At 46.0% G+C, this 20708-nt stretch overlaps 3 protein-coding genes across 8 annotated transcripts; 1 reads left to right on the top strand and 2 right to left on the bottom strand.

Moving 5' to 3' along the window:
• Window positions 1-583: 583 nt before the first annotated feature.
• fance (FA complementation group E) lies at window positions 584-7535 on the bottom strand. Of its 3 annotated transcripts, none has more exons than XM_064299952.1 (11): window positions 7357-7535; window positions 6803-7032; window positions 6005-6626; window positions 5768-5806; window positions 5417-5473; window positions 4981-5124; window positions 4225-4348; window positions 3484-3559; window positions 2592-2658; window positions 1970-2095; window positions 584-1313 (listed from the first exon to the last, which is right to left on the bottom strand). In XM_064299952.1, the coding sequence occupies exons 2-11, from the start codon at window positions 7003-7005 to the stop codon at window positions 1209-1211; spliced, it is 1563 nt and encodes a 520-aa protein (XP_064156022.1). In that variant the 5' UTR covers window positions 7006-7032; window positions 7357-7535; the 3' UTR covers window positions 584-1208. The 3 variants fall into 3 exon arrangements, with proteins under 3 accessions (XP_064156022.1, XP_064156024.1, XP_064156023.1); XM_064299954.1 differs by having other exon boundaries at window positions 6803-6981; XM_064299953.1 differs by lacking the exon at window positions 1970-2095.
• Window positions 7536-7570: 35 nt separating this feature from the next.
• On the top strand, window positions 7571-11695 carry LOC135234884 (THAP domain-containing protein 6-like). Of its 2 annotated transcripts, XM_064299958.1 has the most exons (6): window positions 7571-7772; window positions 8478-8670; window positions 8850-8951; window positions 9270-9480; window positions 9608-9761; window positions 9846-11695. In XM_064299958.1, exons 1-6 carry the CDS (start codon window positions 7693-7695, stop codon window positions 9901-9903), a joined length of 798 nt encoding a protein of 265 aa, XP_064156028.1. In that variant the 5' UTR covers window positions 7571-7692; the 3' UTR covers window positions 9904-11695. The 2 variants fall into 2 exon arrangements, with proteins under 2 accessions (XP_064156028.1, XP_064156029.1); XM_064299959.1 differs by lacking the exon at window positions 9608-9761.
• mkrn4 (makorin, ring finger protein, 4) lies at window positions 11399-20086 on the bottom strand. 3 transcript variants are annotated; one of them, XM_064299956.1, is made up of 8 exons: window positions 19929-20086; window positions 18165-18293; window positions 17575-17867; window positions 16110-16291; window positions 14955-15199; window positions 14660-14770; window positions 13594-13711; window positions 11399-12712 (listed from the first exon to the last, which is right to left on the bottom strand). In XM_064299956.1, the coding sequence occupies exons 1-8, from the start codon at window positions 19988-19990 to the stop codon at window positions 12560-12562; spliced, it is 1293 nt and encodes a 430-aa protein (XP_064156026.1). In that variant the 5' UTR covers window positions 19991-20086; the 3' UTR covers window positions 11399-12559. The 3 variants fall into 3 exon arrangements, with proteins under 3 accessions (XP_064156026.1, XP_064156025.1, XP_064156027.1); XM_064299955.1 differs by lacking the exon at window positions 19929-20086 and adding an exon at window positions 19203-19355 and having other exon boundaries at window positions 17578-17867; XM_064299957.1 differs by lacking the exon at window positions 19929-20086 and adding an exon at window positions 19203-19352.
• Between the last annotated feature and the right edge of the window lie 622 nt (window positions 20087-20708).

Genomic DNA, 20708 nt, shown 5'->3' with positions numbered 1-20708 from the left:
AATCTGGAACAAGGAAGTAAAACGAGCTGTTCTGATTGTTACTCGGTGCATTTATCCAGCGAACTCGGTAATCGGGCTTCATGAAATATCCGCTAGGTTTCACTTTTTGTGATGGTTTACTTTAAAATGAATCCAAATGCACAGTAACAATGGCTTTACACTCATTTGGGGATTCTCACTTTAATTATTGTAGGAAAATCAAGCCTAAAGTTTAATGTAAACTGTGGCCGACTGTGATATTGAATTTTAAAAATCTGTAGCAGTTTTAGAGGCTGCCTTTGGAGTCGAAATCACCCAGTAGACCTTCTCCACTGGGTACACCCAGAAAATGTGTTTGATACAGAATATGTATTCCAATGCTATAATAATGAACCTTAAGAATTAATTAAATAAATCTATTGTGAATTACAAACTTTTTAATAGAATTTCATTATTTTGTTTGTTATCAGAGTTGACTGAGGTATAGCTCAGAATTATGCTCGAAGCATGGATATCTTCAGAATATATACAAATTCATAACATCAAACATTCCTTTCCCGGCAATGGAAATATACCCCTAATGTGAACACAAAACAAGACACTATTACGAGGTTTCAACTTTCATTTTTTAACAGAACTGTTAAAAATTCAAAACAGTGCTTCTCATTCTTCAGTGCTGACATCAAGCAGGGAGACACAGTTTGGATGAGAGATCTGCCAAAAGTGACCCCAGTTAAGAAAGCACTGCAGCTCAGTCAGTCTTTGGGCCTGTTAGGAAAGGCTGATCCTCTTCAGTTCCCCCAGAATGCACTGCAGATCAGTCAGTCTTTGGGCCTGTTAGGAAAGGCTGATCCTCTTCAGTTCCCCCAGAATGCACTGCAGATCAGTCAGTCTTTGGGCCTGTTAGGAAAGGCTGATCCTCTTCAGTTCCCCCAGAATGCACTGCAGATCAGTCAGTCTTTGGGCCTGTTAGGAAAGGCTGATCCTCTTCAGTTCCCCCAGAATGCACTGCAGATCAGTCAGTCATTGGGCCTGTTAGGACAGACCGATTCTCTTCAGTTCCCCCAGAATGCACTTCAGCTCAGCCAGTCTTTTGGTTGTTGGGACAGGCTGATCCTCTTCAGTTCCCCCAGAATGTGCTGCAGCTCAGCCAGTCTTTTGGTTGTTGGGACAGGCCGATCCTCTTCAGTTCCCCCAGAATGCACCGCAGATCAGCCATCTTTGGGCCGTTAAGCTGGGCTGATTCTTTTCAAGGCAGCTTGAAGGGACTTCTTCAGGAAGGTCTGATTCAGGTCCAGGCTGCAGGCCAGAGAATGCTTGTGTGTGGCATTCACCTACAGAAACATAGGTTTGCACAGAAACACAAGTTTGCACAGAAATGCACCATTTCAACTGCTGCTCACATAAATGCACAGAGAGAGTACCCCCCTCAACTGATGCTCTCTTTCACTCACACACACACACACACACAAAGTGAAATAGTTAATTGGGGAAGCACAGACGCGAGTTGGAAGAACACACCACGTGCAGCTGAACTGCCAGACCTGCAGGTGCCTAACTGACCAGCGGGGGTCGCTGCAGACTGAAACCCTCCCTTCCAACTGTACGTCACCCTGTGTAGCTGGCAGCACTGGCACTGGCTGATTTCATACCAGACTGTGGGGCCCATCCATGCACTAGAAGAGTGCCTTAACAGGATGAGCCACCCAGCAGCCCATGTTTTCCATTTTGAGATGCATCTATCCAGGATGCTCCCTTTGGCTTTTGGTTGTAAGAAATGTCCACACAAGGCAGTCATGTCTTTCAAACTGACTGTCACTTGAGTTCAATATTTACATTTTTTCCTGCAATCAGCAAACATCTATCAGTGACACCATTCAAATGAATGAAATCCATGCCAGAATGATACTTTGTACCGAATGGGGGGGGGGGTGATAAATGGAGTGAGAACAGAAGAAAAGGAGAAAGGGTGACATGCTGAGGAACTCACATGGCTCTGGTACTTGGTGAGCACGGTCAAGACCATCTTCGCAAACTTCATAGAGGTGGTGAACTGAGGTGCCTGCTGACTGAGCCGGGTGGTGAAGAGAGAGAACGTGTCCGCGCTGAGCTCCAGCTGAGAGACAAGAGGCCATAGACCGGCACAGAGAACATCAGTAAGACCCCGCAGACTCACAGTGGGTGCTACATTACATTACATTACAGGCATTTAGAAAACACTCTTATCCAGAGCGACTTACACAACTTTTACATTGTATCCATTTAATACAGCTGGATATATACTGAAGCAGTGCAGGTTAAGTACCTTGCTCAAGGGTACAACGGCAGTGCTACACATCGGTGGTGGGTGAGGTGAGTTCCCCTTCATAACTGCAAAAGCACTTTGAGCGTTCGGAAAAGTGCTATATAAATGCAATGATTCATTCATTCATTCATTCACAGTCATAGTCTCATCATACTAAAGCCGCTCGAAACCGGTTCAGACTGGCCGCAGTGAGAGCTTCCATCACCGGTTTCAAACCAGCGGCACCCAGTTCACTCTCCAGCCAGAGAAAGCAGGACGGGTCCCCAGCGGGTCCAGGACAGGGTGCGAGCGCACAGGTGAGGCTCACCTGAGAGTCCAGCAGGGTGTGGATGACGGACAGCACGCCCTCGCTCCACGCCACTGCCAACGCCCGCCTGGGGAAACACAGACATGTGCGACCGCAGTTTCAGTTTCACACATCACCACCAGTTAATGCAAACAAACACAGGCAAATGAACACAGCCAAAGCACAGGCTTTCCACCATGTTCAATCTCAGTTTTAATGCGACACCAAGCCACAGGACATTCAACACACATCAGGACACAGTACGTTACTAAATTCAGGCTGACAAAAACTATGTCCAAGTCATTATAGTTTTGAACCAGAATGAATAGCAATACAGTAACTCCATACTGTGACTTCTCATCAGTAGTACAGGTAGTGAACCATAGCAATGCTTGTTAGTGCTGCCATTTCTGGAGCACTTTCAGCTGAAACAGATACAAAGCCATAGAGAGCATGGAGTTTATAGCTCATGGTGCTCTGCGCTAGAGCAGTGACACGTGTGGAGAGCTCCCAACTGGGAAACGGTGTGCAGATATAGCAGGTGGGCTCCTACTCAAACATCAGGATCTGATAATGGAGTTCTGAACACTTACTCAAACACCAGGATCTGATAATGGGGTTCTGAACACTTACTCAAACATCAGGATCTGATAATGGAGTTCTGAACACTTACTCAAACACCAGGATCTGATAATGGAGTTCTGAACACTTACTCAAACACCAGGATATGATAATGGGGTTCTGAACACTTACTCAAACACTAGGATATGATAATGGGGTTCTGAACACTTACTCAAACACCAGGATCTGATAATGGGGTTCTGAACACTTACTCAAACACCAGGATCTGATAATGGGGTTCTGAACACTTACTCAAACACCAGGATCTGATAATGGGGTTCTGAACACTTACTCAAACACCAGGATCTGATAATGGGGTTCCAGGCAGTCCTCAATCAGCCTACAGAGCAGCTCAGCCTGTGCACTGCCTGGGGCCAATCACATAGCAGTAAAACATGGGACAGCCAATCACATATCAGTAAAACATGGCAGAACTAATCACACAGCAGTCAAACACACAAGACTCAATCACACTGCAGTAAAACATGGGACAGCCAATCACAGTGCAGTAAAACATGACAGAGCCAATCACACAGCAGTAAAACATGGCAGAACTAATCACACAGCAGTGAAACACACAAGACTGAATCACAGTGCAGTAAAACATGGGAGAATTCAGTAGAAAGAACTACTTAAAAAAAATCTTTGGTGTGTCCCCTGAATAAGGGGTTTTCAATAGGTTTTGATCCAGGGACCCCCACCCAGGCTCAAAGGCGATCTCAGGAGGGGGGGGGGGTGTGGACTCATCATGAAATTGGCTGGGGTGGGTGACCGGGAGGTAAGCGTTGAGAGGGTTGCCATTACAGACACAGATTTACTTAACACCTAGTGGTACAAATTGGACCCTGACATTTGTCAGACTTTCCACTCTGTAAACTGGTTAAATCGAAGAATGTGACTCGTGTTGGATTCTGCTTTGTTAAAATCAGGCAATAATCTATGACAAGGGTAAGTAGAGACAGGGGACACTAGAGGACCTGCAGCATACATCTGACACAGCTTGAGTCATACCCAATCAAATCAGAGAACGTACCCGTTTGCCCCGCCTCCAGGACCGGGCCAATGAGAGTGAAACAGGTCGAGCGGGGGTAGCGGTTGCAGAGTGAGGTCATTGCTGTAACCAGGCAACGGGAAGCAGGTTCTGACAGACTGTGAACCTGCAGAGAAGAGGGAAGAGGTTGTCAGCAGCGTCCCGCCTCAATATTTCACAAAGGAGGCAGGAAGAGGAGCGTACCTCACAGAGGGAGGCAGGGAGAGGAGCGTACCTCACAGAGGGAGGGACGGAGAGGAGTGTACCTCACAGAGGGAGGCAGGGAGAGGAGCGTACCTCACAGAGGGAGGGACGGAGAGGAGTGTACCTCACAGAGGGAGGCAGGGAGAGGAGCGTACCTCACAGAGGGAGGCAGGGAGAGGAGCGTACCTCACAGAGGGAGGGAGGGAGAGGAGCATACCTCACAGAGGGAGGCAGGGAGGGGAGCGTACCTCACAGAGGGAGGGAGGGAGGGAGGGAGAGGAGCGTACCTCACAGAGGGAGGGAGGCAAGGAGAGGAGCGTACCTCACAGAGGAAGGCAGGGAGGGGAACGTACCTCACAGAGGGAGGGAGGGAGGGAGAGGAGCGTACCTCACAGAGGGAGGGAGGGAGGGAGGGAGAGGAGCGTACCTCACAGAGGGAGGGAGGGAGGGAGGGAGAGGAGCGTACCTCACAGAGGGAGGGAGGCAGGGAGAGTAGCATACCTCACAGAGGGAGGGAGAGGAGTGTACCTCATAGAGGGAGGGAGGGGAGCGTACCTTTCCCAGGAAGAGGCTACGGATTAGCGTAGCGGCCGTGCTGAAGCTGAGGTCTGGAGACAGGCCCAGCAGTGAGGTGATGAACTGAGGCAGGGTCTGCTCTGGCACCTCCGACAAACAAAGAGCTTCACACAAAAGCTCCACCTACCCAAGAGGAAAAGCACAGCCGTTAACAAGAGAGCCTGGCCAACTTCAATAACACACACACACACACACACACACTCACTCACTCACTCCCACGTACACACACACACACACACACACACACTCACTCCCACACAGACAATCTCACTCACTCACACGTGCGCACACACACACAGACACAGACACAGGCACGTACACATACACGCACACACACACATATGCGTACACACACACACACACACACACACACGTGCGCACACACACACAAACAAACACACACAAACACACTCACCTGGGATGGGTCACATTCGTTCAGCACTTGGAGGACTGAAGAGGAGCCCTGATCCCACTGTGAGTAGAGAAAAGCCAGGCCATGTTAACACCAGCACTGAGTGACCAGGGGCCTGTTTCACAAAGCAGGATTACCGGGTTAGCTGCATAACTGCACTGAGTAAAACTCAGAACCCTCCAAAATCTGGAACATGGACTGACCGAAGTAAAAAGTGCTGTTCCGTGCAGTTATCCAGCTAACTCAGTAATCCTGTGATCAGCCCCAGACCATGCAAGCCAACACTCAGAGAAACCAGGCCATTTAAAAGTCAGCACTCAGAGGTCAAATCTGTGATGTTTTGAAGGCACTCACCTCTGTCTCCAACAGTTCCTTGATTCGAGGAACAGAAGCCTGTAAAGATGCCAGGGAAATAATTTAAGCTTGAAAGGATCTATTTTTCCTTTCTCTACCCACAAATTCCGTAAGCATAAAATAAAATATCCTCTCATGGCCTTTTGGAAGATCACATACTAGCACATCTGTGCCCACATGGGCACATTCCCACTAACAGTATAGGACTGGAGTGAGAGGGCACTCTGGGACGCTTACCTTAATGTGCTCAGGGAGAACGCTACTTGGACCCATAGCCGATAGCTGCTGTGGTTCGACGGCACCCCCCACGGGAACGGTCTCCACAGGAACAGTCTCCGTGGGAACGGTCTCCATGGGAACCGTCTCAATATCACCTGTGAGTTGTGACCACCCCAGCTGGAGTTGATCGGTTTCTGAAGGCGCCTTCCCCCCGCCAGCCCCGTCCGTCCTCCTCCTCTTGCTTCGGATCGCCACTCCATCCACATCGAACCCTGCACTCTCACTGGTCCTCTTCCTCTCAGACTCAGGACCCGGAAGGTCCACAGGGACCAGCCCGCTGAACCAGGAAAAGCGCTCGCGGGCTCCTAATCCGCCACAGGACGCCAGCCTCCCGCACAGCTCCCCCAGTCTCTCTCTGCCCTGCGGGGTGAGCAGAGGGTCCTTACTGCAGGTCTGCGGCTGCAGGTCCCGACGTAGCTGTCCAAGCAGTGCCCGAATCCATGGGTCGCGGCTGGGGTCCTGACTGAGGCAGTCCAACAGGCAGACCAAGCTTGGTCGCGGGAGCATGAGGTGGACCAGGTGCAGGAAGGACAGCAGATTGCGTTTGAAAGCAACAGGGAAAAGACACACCAGCGGCCTCCTGTATAAAACAGCGGTTTAATTAATCTAAATCAACAAGTGGTAACTGTAATTGGAAAAAAAAAAGTGGACAAAAAAAATCCACCAGATGTCCCACACGTAAACAAAACACAGGGGTACAACTGATAATAAAAACCCTACATTTAATAAATGTGTATGTGAAGTACTCTAACTTACATAGTTAAAGCTTCCCCGTCCAAACACGGTTCGTATTGGCACAGGGTGTCCATGCAAGCGTGTATGAAGAGGTCTGGCTCACAGCGTCGCTGACGGCGGAACACCCATAGCGCCCTACGAGCCGCTTTGACACCCGACAGCAGCGACCGTAGAAGCAGCCTGGAGCGACCGTCAAACCGCTGCAACAGATCATCTGCATCCATTCCATTGCGTGAATGATGCCTACAAATCTTAATACAGTAACACAAAAATGTATTTATCAAATGACACAACATACAAGATAAGATTGTGGACGCTGACTAGCACTTGCTTTAAAGGCTAATCACGTAAAACAGAACGACCGACAATAATCCGATCCAAAACTAGCTATGGAGCTACTGTATGGCAATTTCTCTGATGCTCCATTCAGACCAACTGTCAAATATCAATCCTAGTTGATACAGATATTCTCATTAATCAAACTAGCTCCAAATGAGTTCATCAGCACATGAGGAATTCGGTTGCCGCTAGCCAGCCAATCTGGCACACGTAGACAGGAACGAATTTAAACTTACCTTCGTGTATACGGAGTTACTTGTATTTAATTCCTTTAGTCTTCAGCTCAGACTTTGCTTCTCTTCTATTTAAGGAGTCCCACTTCGCTGGGTAGTAGCTAACAGAACTACCTCACGAAAGCAAATTCAAATCATTTGTCACAAACTTCCGGCTCCTCTCTCTTTTTCACGGAAGTTTGGGATTCTGCTCACTGCAGCCATAAACATAGCGCGCGCGCACACACATATACGTAGACGCCGCATTGGCCGCTGGATCGTATGTCAACGTCGTCGCCATATTGGACCGGGCAACTTGCCATAACCCAATAACTCTCGGAAAACTGGACTGGGAAAAAGATGCCTGACTCGTGTGCAGCTTGGGGCTGTACAAATCGTCGCACAGTCCAAACCAGATCTCGGGGAATTACCTTTCACAAGTAAGACTGAACAATTGTTTTTGGGTGTATTTGGCCATTATAACGTTATGTTGAGAGCCAACTAGTTGGCCACCAGAGTCAGACTGTTAATAGCTAACGGTGTCATAAAATTTTCCCGACCGTGAAAACTGGCTTACTTGTTTACATTTTGGACAGATGTGGCTACTGAGTAAATCTATCGTTGTTTCCGTCGCAGCACTTTCGACACAATATCGGAAAAAAACTAAAATTTCTTCTTACGGTGAAGAGTGCCTGACCGGCAACGTAGAAATGTGCTAACACAGCGGCAAAATTAGGCTATTTATCTAGAAATACCGTCTTTGGGGAAAAAACGCTACGGTTGAGGGTCAGGCACTCTTGACGGTAAGAGGAAATTTCAGATATTACTTGTGTCGAAAGTGCTGCGACGGAAACAACGATAGATTTACTCGGTAGCCACATCTGTCCAAAATGTAAACAAGTCAGCCAGTTTTCACCGTCTGGAAAAATTTTATGACTACGTTAGCGATAACGCTAGCTAGCTATGAACGCAGAGACTTTATAAGAAATCATATAAACTAAATTGCCCATAATCGAGATTTTCATCTATATTGGTGTTTTTCTCCAAACCGATTTTTATGACAAGCTTCTCGTTTCGGCTGAGCGACTCACATTATGAATCTGATTGTAGTTAGCTGTCTAGCTAACTTTTCTCTCACTTTGAAGGTTTCCCAAAGCGAAAGAGTTGAGGAGGCAGTGGGAAGTAGCTGTAAGAAGGGAAGATTTTTCCGCCAGTCAGTCGTCCCTGCTCTGCAGTGAGCACTTCAAGCCGGAGGACTTCGACAGGACCGGTCAGACTGTCAGGATTAGAGATGGAGCTAAACCATCTGTCTTTATTTTCCCGACTCATATCCAAAGAGTAGGTGTATCACTACGCTATAAGGATTTGATAACTAGTCAATGTCACACTTTGCTGAAAATGTTTCTTTTTTTTTTTGTTCTTTCTGAATGTTTAGGAATCAATGATGTATTGTGTATTACACTGTGAGATACTTGAACCTGTTCAAGTTGTTTAAGTATTTTTTTCTTCCACTTTAGCCAGTGGCAACCAGGACAACACAAGCCTCAAGGAAGGCTGAAGAGAGCCTGTCAGTGGACTGTTCTCTGCATTTCCAAGAGACTGAACCTCTGCCTAATGTTGTGAGTATTTGTACTAGCTATGCCCCAAACAGCTGTGAGCATCATGGCCCTGGTCATATTCAAATCTCTCTCTCTCTGCCACTCTTTTCAGACACACTCACTTATACACATGCACACATTGAAACATGCTGGTGTTGAATATGCATCCCTGACCCACACACTCAAACCCACGCTGCTGGGAGTGGGATTGAGGGGTGATGAGATTAAGAATGCAGGCCAGCTGATAGTACATTGTACTAGCTATGCACCAAACAGCTGTGACTGCGAGTGATGTGATATAAACATTACTCAAAACATTTTCATCCTTCCTTCTACTAGGACCACTCCTATGCATTGCCTGCATCTCCCACTGGTCTAAAGGCCAGACTCAGTGAAGCCTTGGCTAGGGTGGAGAGTCTGGAGCGAGAGATGAGGAACGCAAAGGACCGAGAACGGAGGGCAAAGAACACAGTGCATGGTCTTCTGGAGGATCTGAGGGGGAAGAACCTCATAAATGAAGAGCTGAAAGAGAGGCTCAATTTCTACTCAGGTAAAATGAATAAAACTTTGAAATTTATGTGTATCTTATTTATGTTTGCACTTTCCCATCTTTGTTAGACTTCCTAGTTATTATTTCAAGGGCACTTACTAATTAGTCTGTGCTAACTGAATTTCAGATCTTCCAATAGACCTCCTGTCAAAACAGGGCCATGAGTTCACAAAAGACCAGAGGGAGTTTGCCCTCACTCTCCACCTACATGGTCCAAAAGCATATAACTATCTGAGAGAGTCTCTCCATCTTAACCTCCCAAATCCACATACATTGCAAAGGTATTCTTCATGTCATTTGATTGCACTTTAAAAAAAAAATACTGGTTCAAATACATTTAATAACTACTTTTTCATTTTACAAAGGTGGAAGAGTTCCGTGGATGCCAAGCCTGGCCTCAACATGATGATGTTGGACATGTAGAAAAGAAGACAAGAGGAAGACTTAAATTAGTGGCAACTCACGAAAAATCTGTGCAAAACAGTTCTGTTCCAAGGGTTTTAGCTCCCATCCCCATTTTGTAAAAGAGCATAACTTGTACAGGACAAAATGTAGAAACTTGCACATCAGGTAGAGCCTTGAGCATTTTTTTGTTTTGAATGAGGCTCTTTTACTCAGACCATGGATCTTTTCTTTTCCCTTTGTTTTCTTGTCTTTCTGAGGGAGGACAACAATGCCATAATTTCGTGAGATCTCAAATGGCCCTTGAGTGTTGCACAGTATCAGTCTGTTGTGTTGTTTAGTATTAATATATGCTGCTTTTCATCCCATATTTTTAAGAGGAAAAGGAAAGCCCTTCACTTTTTTTTAACCGTTCAAAATGTCTTAACCACTTAGTTGTCCATATTTGAATCAATATCATATTGAGGACTGATTCTTGCAATGTTTGGCGTATAATTGCACAATATACACATGTATACAGGGATGTCTCCACAAGTATTAACCAAGAAAAATAAGCTAAATTCATGCTTGACAAACGTGAGTTTTTACAATTCCTTATGACAATGAATTATTTTCCACCACGCAAGTAATTCAGTTCATGTAAACCTAACGTTGATACACACTCCTCTCTTGAGCGTCGAGCAGCGATTATAGCCTAACTATCGAGATTTTAAGTAACTGGAGACAAAACCTTTTTTTGTAGCCTATTCCACGTAGATCATAAACACTTGAATATAAAAGCGACTCATTGAAATCGGTTGAGAAATGTAAACATTATGGTGCTTTTTACCCAGAAAAACCGCAGCTCCCCCGTTGACTTCTATTTGTTTTCAGGCCAGTCTTGCCTGGACCAATATGGCGGCGACGCTGACGTCTCGCAGCAGCCGGCTGAAGCAGCCAATGCAGCGTTTACGTATGCGTGTCTGCGCACACACCAATAAAGTTAGAGTGCGCAGCTAGATTTGAAACACTGAATATGAAGCGCCAGATGACCAGCTGGCTGTAGCCTTACAAAACAGGTGCTACCGTGTGCACAAGTTGCAGGACCAATTTTGCATTGAGGAACAGACAACCTTTCCATCACAATGCCCACGTCTTTATACTTAAAATATGACATTCTAACCTCCGACTGGATAATGTGTTGGATCGGTAAGGACAAAATGTATTTACCATAGCTTGCACGATTTTTAGACTCTTGCAAATACAACTAACCTGAAAGCATCAAATATTTAGCTTGAGCCTTTCAGTTATATGAGTTTGCCTGTGTATAAGCATATGGCTTTATTCATACTCCCCAGTATAATAAAAGGTACTTCTGTTCAAGCTGGATTTTAACAAACCTGTAACCATCTGCCTTTTTTGCTCACAATAAATCCATTTGCAATGCCAGGTTTAAATGAAGCAAGAAACGATACCAGAATTTACAATAAAACAAAAATTGAGGTACACCAAGAAACACTGAGAAGATCGTAACAAATTCAACTTGTGAAACAATGTTTTATTTTTTTTCTTTAAGTGAATACGATTATAAAAGAAATAAAACATGACACCCTCGGCCTGTCATGCAAGCCTGCTGTACTGCAGCACTGCTTCCAAGGGACAGAAATGGCTGCCCACCACCAAGGACAAGGACGGGGGATTTGGGACGAACAGATAGGAGCATAAAACAGCAGCACAGGGTGAAAAGGCTCTGGGAAGCACAAACACTTCGCCAGAGCACAACCTCAATCGAGACAAACATAAAATTATGAACTGCTGACAATACACGCCGTTTTTTAAAAAATCTCATTCATACGATAAATGTCAAACTGATGGTGTAACAGTGTCAGTGGTTGCAATGAAACCTGGTTCCAACGTAATTGGATGGTTGGTGCGAAACTCCTCCAGTACACACAAGACTGGGTTTCCACTTTCCCCGCCCCCCCAAAACTACAGCAAGTCAGAGTCCACGTTAATGACGACACAGCTAGCGCGTGCACACTCGACAAAAATGTGAAAACCGGGGAATGGGTTAAACGGGGAACAGTCAGACAACCACCTTCAGAACATCTACACAACCACAGAACGCCGCTCGACTCGGCGCGCCTCGCCAGGCGTCTGAACCGGAGCGGAGGCCGTGAATTCGGGCCGGCATCGGCCCAACCTGCCAATTCGTTCCTCCACCTTTTTTCGCCTTTTATAGAAAACGTACGACAGGGCCCAGACCAGCACCACGACAGCCTGGCCCCTTGATATCGGCCTGTTATTTGAAGGTCATTTGGCAGTCCAGGATTTTCTTTTGGTTTAACTGGTAAACTACGGTAACCAAAGTAACGGCCGACGTGTCAGCCGGACAAAGCGGTCGCTTTGAAAATCCAAAAATGTGAGGGGTGCACTCAGTCAGGCTTAGTTCAGAGCACAGTGGTACTCGAGACAGAAGAGGCCAAAGGGGTTAAATGGTCACGTGACTCCACTGCTCCGCAAGCGGGTAGCTTATATAGACAGAGGGGATTAACACCACACATATAAAAAGGACTACAAACAGTACGTTTCCGTAAGCTACCGGAAGCAGTTCACATGTGAATCCCGTCTCGGGACGGCCTACGGGCGACCCAAGCCCCCCCCTCCTACATGCGACCCAAGCCCCCGCGGCCTGGGCTCAGAGGGGGTCCCCGTCCTCGTCATCCAGGTACAGCCGAAAGTAGTCGTCCTCTTCCAGGACGTCGTCCTCGTCCAGCAGGGCCAGGGCGATGATGTAATGCAGGAGCTGCAGGCTGTCGTTGTCCAGGTCCTCTAAACTGGACGAGCTGGCCTGCGGGGGTGGGGGTGGGGGGGTGGGGGGAGAGCAGCCAGTCAGAACCTGGGAATCTCAGGGTCCAACACATCATCCCTGGAGCTGTACCCTCAACCTCCATCGACAGCAGTGATGTCCGCACAGCAGAAGGACTGCCCTTCAGGTAACAGCCAAAGGTCTGTGTATGATCACATTTGATCCTAAACTGTGTGTAAGAACGTTTCCACAAATATTCTGGCATTCATCACTGTTGTTATCTGCATGTCTTCATAGCTGTTTCCCTATGCAAATCACATGAACAGGATTACTCATAAAATTTGCAAAAAGCCTGCATTCATCACCATCTCAGGGATATGCACAAAAACAAAGGTCTGCACGTATCATGAATCTCATAGTTTTGTTCTTAAATGTTCATTTAAAAAAAACTAAGAATAATTTAAGAAAGGTTTTGTGAATGAGGCCCAACTTGTGTGGACTCATTTAGCCAATCGGAAACATTAAAAACGAGCAGACACTCGAGTTGAAGTCCTGTGATCTAGAGAGTAGAATGGAACACGCACTACGTAAAAATAAAAAACAAACCCATACCCATGAAGGATAACAGCTATAACACGAAGACATGGTCTCACAAGATTTAAGGTCTAATTGAGGCATTAATACTGATCACTGAAATTTCATTTTGCCAATTTACTAGGTTCCAAATTAGTGGAAGTAAACCTGCTATCTAAAAGCAAGCAAGATAAAGTGTCAGAAAGCTCAAAGCTAATTAATTTCCTACGCAGCAGGAATGAAAGCCAACACACACGGGTTCACCAGGAACAGGGTGGGAGACACACAGGGGTTCAGCAGGAACGGGGCAGGTTCGAGACCGGACGGAGGGGAAGGAGTGGCAGCGTTACCGCGGGAGACGACCGCCGGCGTCGAGGCCTGTATCCGTTGGGCAGCTCGTGGCGGTAGATGCACTCAGACTTAAAGGGGCAGCACCCGTGCCGCATGAAGAAACTGCACCTGATTTTACTGAGGAGAGCGCAAAAACCAACATTTCAACACAAACCTAAAAACATGCAATATCTCATATGCACACGTACAACTGCCATCGTTTCCAACTTCTGCACGGCCCACATGTGAAAGAACATCTTACACAGAAAAAGACTGCACTCTTATTTCAGGATAATGGATTCAAAACAGGTGTGCAAAGTGAAGGAATTCACACTCAACAGTACTCAAACATTTCAGCATGTTGTCTTCATAAGTTATATGGTCATTTCAGAGGCTAGTGGCTAGTTATGGAATTACTTTGATCGATGCACCACTGTTTTCCAATTACCCATTCCAAGATGACGTGTAAAAAGTAAGATTAAATCTCTCATGGGTCAAAGTATTCATACCAACAAACAGAAGCTACGAGTGTTAGTTCCACTAATCAGCTTGCACGCCCTTGCTGTCCCTTTAAGTCCAGTTCAGACCAAAGATTCACGATGCGATGAAGCGGTTTCAGAACGCTGCAGAGAGGAGTAGCAGCAGTGTGAGCTATTGTCTCACGACGCCTGATGGGGGGGGGGGGGGGGGACTTGCCATCACAGGCGACTCAACTGGTGTAAATCACCGGTGGCGAGTTCTAGAACATTTCGGAGAGTCGTCAGTTGCAGCTTGTCGCATCACAAACCTTTGGTCAGAACTGGACTTTAGAGTCAGGTAAACATGAGCCACCAGCACATACAGTAACACTACTGGTGAACAGTCCATTTCACCACAGGCAACAGACTGGTGAACGGTCCATTTCACCACAGGCAACAGACAGGGCGCTTCACTGTGGTTTGTTGAGCAATTCCCTTCCCCTCCCCCCCCTCCCTTCTGTACCAGTAAAGTGGCAAGTGCCCGCTTGCTTTCCCCCTTTTGCTCCCTCCATCAAACGGTCAACATTTCAGACAAAAGGCAGAACAGCTGCATTGTGGGAAAGCAAACCTGGATTTCTCTCTGAAGGCAGTGATGAGCGTTTGCTTCTGCTCCCCGTCGCTGACCCAGTACTTGCTGGGGATGTAGTAAGAGGACTTCACCCGACACTGCGGGCAAGCCCTGGGGGACCGAGCAACAGAGACACCACTTAAACATCCACTCACCCTCAACAAGACCCAAACACTCAACGTCAAACAGGGTCTTTGCACTGAGGCCGAAAGCAACCCCTTAGAACGTTTCGATATGAATGACAGTGTAACTACTGGTAGTTTGACAGTTGTGGCGTTTCAGGCGCGGCCCTTACTTGATGACCTCGTCCTGGAAGTCCTTAGTCTTGCGCCAGGTGACGATGCAGCCCAGGCAGAACGCATGGCTGCAGTTGGGCAGGATCCCGAAGCGCCTCTCCTGGCCGCTGGGCTTCTCGTAGACCTTGTCCATGCAGATCCCACACATGACGTCTCTGCTCTGCTTGTAGGCCTCGTCGGGCCAGTCCCTGCCGGAGGGGGCCGCCGCGCCGCTCTGCGCTGCCCCCTGCTGGTCGGAGGCCTTCTGCAGGAAACCGAGGGGGACAGCCGATGACGTCGAATAGCCAACAGACTCGGGGAACTACGCTGGAAGGCGGTGCATTCACGTAGCAGAAGCGAAGCGAGCCGGTGAAGTATGGTTATTTATATTCCAAAAGATGAACGGAATACTTGAATTACTTGCCATCTTACAAAGACATGCATTATAAAAAATAATCTAATTCTTCTACGACGTGTAGACTGAGCGACCATATGAACGGGGCTAAAGCTTTAAAATGAAATCACAGCAATTAAAATGACATTTTAATTAAAACAGTCACTTGTCAGCCAGTCGCAGCTGGAGACTATACAACACAAGCTAAACCTCATCCCCAAAATGTCCCACTGACAGTGTGTTGTCGTGCAAGGTTCTTTACTAATGCTTCCCCCCCCTTTCCTCAAATACCGCTGTTCAAGAAATTCCCAAAACTTCAACGTCATCAATAAAAACAAAAACAAAAAAAAAGTTTGGATTCATGAAAGGTAAAACAAGGTGCGAGGAAATGCATTTGGTGTACAAGTCAAAGGCTATTGCAGTAGATAAATGGCTCACTTCACATTTACCCAAGGTTCCAAGCAAGAAAACAACCCACTTTAACCAACCCAAAACCACACCCCAATACCCTGCATGCATGATACTTCCACTTTAGGTCTCACTAGACCCTTGCCCACGCTAGGCTTCCGGGACTCTAGGCTAGTTAAATAGTGTGCAATTAAATGTCTGACAGATCTCATTAAATATCGCAAAAGAGAAAAAAAAAATTTAATTAAAAATAAAACTCCACAGTATCAGCAATTGTCCAACCCTAAAGCAAATGGACATATTTTCTCAGGACATCACACACACACACACTTTGAGAGGCTCTACTCAAGAGGCATGTGAATTCATAACACACCTGGAGAGACTGCTTTCCAGCGGCGGATTCGCGACCCTGAACCTCAGCTGCCATCGGCAGGCCGGTGCGAGCCCCCAGACGGGCTGCTGTGGACGGGGGGCCGGGTGCAGCTCTGGGGCAGTGCTGGGGGAACGCCCTCCAAGAGGAATTCTGACCACGGTGCTGCAGCTGAGCCCACGAACCTGAAACCCCAAGTCAAGAGTTTAATTAACAAGACCAGGTCAAAACCTAGTATATGGCTGGACCGGCTGACCAATGGTGTGGCGTCATCACTCACTCAGTCAGTCACAGACATTCGCATTTGTAGAGCTGGCCCCGCTGTTGCGGTCCAGCCAAAAACGTACAGGGAACCATTCACACGGCACGCAAAACGCCTCAACGCGACAGTCCTTCGGCAGTGTTTCCCGGTCTGCGGTTCTCCCGCACAACTGGGGCTGAAATCAGGGGCAAAAAAAATTGTTTCTTGGGCTAGTTCCAAAATGTAGGACGGGTGCGGTCAGGCATAGCGTCTGGCACCAGAAATTGTTCACCTACTGCAAAAACTGGAAAGGTTTGCATCCAGAACCCCTGCTTCAGCCTGTCCATCTCTGAATATCATGGGCAGGTGTTCATGCTTCACAGAGCCTGGCCATTCTGCCAAGCCCAGCCAACAATGAACTTTCCTCTTCTCTTCATTTTGGAAATCTGACTCAGTTCTTTCATTTTTAATGGGTTTTAGGGTTACTGCTCAATCTCACTTTTCTTTTTATGTAAACAATAAATCTAATTTCTTATTTCTTGTATACCACACCTAGAGCTTAAGAAACCCATATATCCTTGGTAATTTAATTTCCGTTTTGAATGTTTGTCTCAATTTTTATTATTTGTATGGAATGAGAAACGTTCTGCAAAATGAAGTTAAACCATTTCACAACAGACATTATTTTCACTGGTGTCATGTCAGACTTCTCAAAACTGACAAAGGAATGAGGGTTTAGAGCTTCAAATGAAATAAACCCTTGACCCTAGAATTTCTAACATGACCCTTATCAAGATTCTTCTGACAAATCCAATTTAAATATCACAACAATGAATAAAATCTACAAAAAGGTCAAATCAAAACCATAACAGACAGTCCTCGACAATAACATTTCAGTTTTGCAGCATGGCTTAAGTGAAGAACTCCAGATGCGATGCGATGCAATTCAACACACACACACACACAGAAGCTTAAACGTTACGTTCAGGACTGTCCATTATACTGCCCACTGACCTTTTTGTAGATTTTATTCATTGTAGTAATTTTCACATTAAATCAGATTTCTCAGAAAAATCTTGATAAGGGTCATCCAGTCACTTTCATTTGAAGCTCAAAACCAGTCAGTTACGGCACCAACAGCAACGTTTCAGACTCACAGCATGGCTTAAATCAAGAGCTCCAGAAGCAAATTCACTCACACACACACACACACTCAGTCACACTCACTGCCTTGCTGCTGACACTGTCTGATCGCAGCTTCGACAGGGACCTGCTCCTCTTCCTCAGCGATGCCCACATTCAGACGTTCGAAGCTGTGCTGCAGGCTGACCATGCCGCTCACCAGCGGCTCCGAGCCCCTCCGGCCCCTGCTGTAGGCCCCGTGGGTCTGGGAGAGGGAGGGTTCCGAGCCCCGCCGGTCCTGGAGGACCCGGTCACCCATGCCGGGGGCGTGGGGAGCAGGGGCCAAGCCCAATCTGCTGCCAGGACCCCTGCCATCTGGCTGAGGGATATGCAGATACCTGCAATACCAAAAAGCTCCTTCAACAAGCTACAAACTACAAACGGCACAGTACAATGTTCATCGTCTGGTGCTCATCGTCCATCAAATATGTGGAACAGCGGTCTAATCCTCACCAAAGACGCCAGTTGTGCATTCATTTTTATCTCAAAACATCAGTCTAATGCTGGTAATGCCTACATAAAATCCACACTGAATATCTGGGACACATTCGGTTTTCTGAAAAGTTTATTAATATTGACGGGACAGTCTGCTGGACTGATTGGCAGACCTCCAGGTTAAGAGAAAGTTCTCTCACCTGCAACGGTCACCAAACCAGCAGGCACCCTTCTGGAAATATCTGCAGATTTCCGCTGAGGGCAACACCGGTATCTCATGAGAGAAGTGACAGCTCGGGCCAAATCTGCAAGAACCGCGGATGTACTGCCTGGAAGAAAGTTTCAGAACATGGACCAACCAGTATCTAAAAGCAATGTACCATTACAATATAGTCAGCTAAACTGTATTTCCAGTTTGACTACTTTAAGTCGCATTGATATGTAGCCGATATCCCAGACCTGTACTTCACTGAAGTACAACAGTTGCGATAAGACGATTTTTTGTACGTTTTTAATCTCAATTTTGTAAGGAACACAGCCAGTTATACGCAACTGAAGTTTTCGTCATGTTTACTATTTTCATCTGCGATACTTATCTGACGTAAACAAGTGACCAGAAGTGAATGCAGTACTTTTGAATCTCAACAACGATCAAAAAACAAAAGCCAAGGGTCTAGCTAGCTAGTGATTTGTTGAAGTGTTAAAAATGACGGTAAAAACAGTAACGACATTGGCTAGTTTAGACAGCTACATGGCTAGCTAGATAAACAGCTATCTATCTAGTCAACCGCAAAATAACGTCAGCCAAGTTCATGGCTATCATGATCAGATTAACGGCCTTGTTCGGTCAACAAATTCAAAACGTTCTCGACGCAATTGAATATATGTTGCTGCCTAGCAAAACAACAAACAATATTAGCAAGCTAGCTGGTTAGCTAAACAAGTTAGCTCGTATTATGGTCGCTGCAGTACTAACGTTAACTCCAAAAGCATAATGTTGAACTAGCCTTCAAGCTGGCTAAAATCAAAATAATTTGCGAAAATTGTCACATTCCTTTGCGATCGGCGTAAACAAGTGGGGGAGCGCATAATGTACTGTGGAGTGGAATCCTTTGTGTTTCCAAACCGGATGTAAACATCTGTTCAAAAGTAGGCGAGCAAGCGAATCTTATCCAGGACGTAAACATCGACGAACGCCGGAGTGCTCGAAGAACTTTTAAAATCAAACGAAATCCTACCTGCACGGAGCCCTGCCTACATGAAAAACGCGTTTGTTAGCATTTCTGTACGTAACGCCATGTCGATCCATCTCAGTATTTGGACGAACAAGAACAGTCTGTATCGGCGCGAATGACACCGCAGAGCGGGCAAGACAGCAAGTCGTGTACGTCACATCAACTTCCAACCAACCAGTGACGTTAAAGAAAATAGAAAAGTTAAATTCCTGAAAACACTGTTGACTGAAAGAGTGCAGTAGGCTACTGTTCTTTGTAACTGTTAATTATCCTCCGTTTTAGGTTCGGCTTCTTGTTATCAGTTGGAATTTGTGACTACAATCTCGAAACACTAAGTGAACTGTTCGGTAGTTAGCGAACGCACGATTTGGCAACCTGGTATAGCAACAAATTGCCATCTTGCCAGCAAGTAAATTATCAAAAATCACTGGGCAAATCAAACATTTAACATGAATAAGGACAGGGGGCTACCAATTAACTTAATTGCGTTTAAATGGCAACAGCTTTAATGCACGATAAAATGAGAGAAACAACTGTGGACTACTAAACGTGTGGCGTTCGGCCAGGGGCCGACAAAAGTAAGACAAAAGTGGCATGCAAAAACTTTAAAAAAAGAAAATCGGATGGAGGAAGGGGGTGTCCGTCTTGAATATGGACTATTTGGCTTGCTACAATAGTACCATGATTGCAGCCATTATCAAATATTATTTGTCACTATAAACCCCCTACCTGCAACGAATACCACTACCAGAGGTTACATCCAGAGATATGCCATTTGCCCCCTTCTCCATCTTCCAACCAAATTTAAACTTCGAGGTGTTCGTCCCAACAGGCGGATCGACTCTGCGTAGCTATATATAGCCACTTACTTGGGCGTTACCAATTACATCTACTTAACGAGAACTAACCAATGACACTGGGAAACCAAGCGTGACATCGTAGGCCTACCAATACAATAAAGGTTATCTGTGACACGACCAATAGACAGACACTTCAGCACCCCTCCAATTGTTAGCTTTATCTTCGACGAGGCGAACGAATACGCCAGTCACAGGATTGTGAATTTCAGAGACTATAAACACTATTTTTATTCACTAGACTCGGGAATTGCAAATTTTGCATGGCTTAAATTTGATGGCAAAATAGGATGATAATGTTCAAATCATATAAATTATTATATCATGTAGTTACCACGATATGTACCATCCAATCGTTTGATTCTCTCCTGTACTCAAAAAGTATGAATCGTGAAGTAGGCTACTGCGTTTCTGTAATGTACGATACATTCAGCACCTTGGCTTTCCTCGCTTCATTGGAGAATCGCAGTTGTTCGTTCAATTGAAGTGCTTCTAAGGTCTGTATAATCAAGTTTATGTATAATCAAGTTTTTATCAAGTTGATAATTAATGAACAGTTGGGCAGGTCATAATTATGCAAAACAATGCTCTTTAGCTCATTGTATATTTGTTGATCCGTTTGACGAAGGAGTTTTCTTCGAACACAACTTGT

Source organism: Anguilla rostrata, chromosome 11, assembly GCF_018555375.3.
Source record: "Anguilla rostrata isolate EN2019 chromosome 11, ASM1855537v3, whole genome shotgun sequence".
Taxonomy (NCBI): domain Eukaryota; kingdom Metazoa; phylum Chordata; class Actinopteri; order Anguilliformes; family Anguillidae; genus Anguilla; species Anguilla rostrata.
The sequence above is the reverse complement of the archived record's forward strand: the minus strand, read 5'-3'. Positions and strand labels throughout refer to the sequence as shown.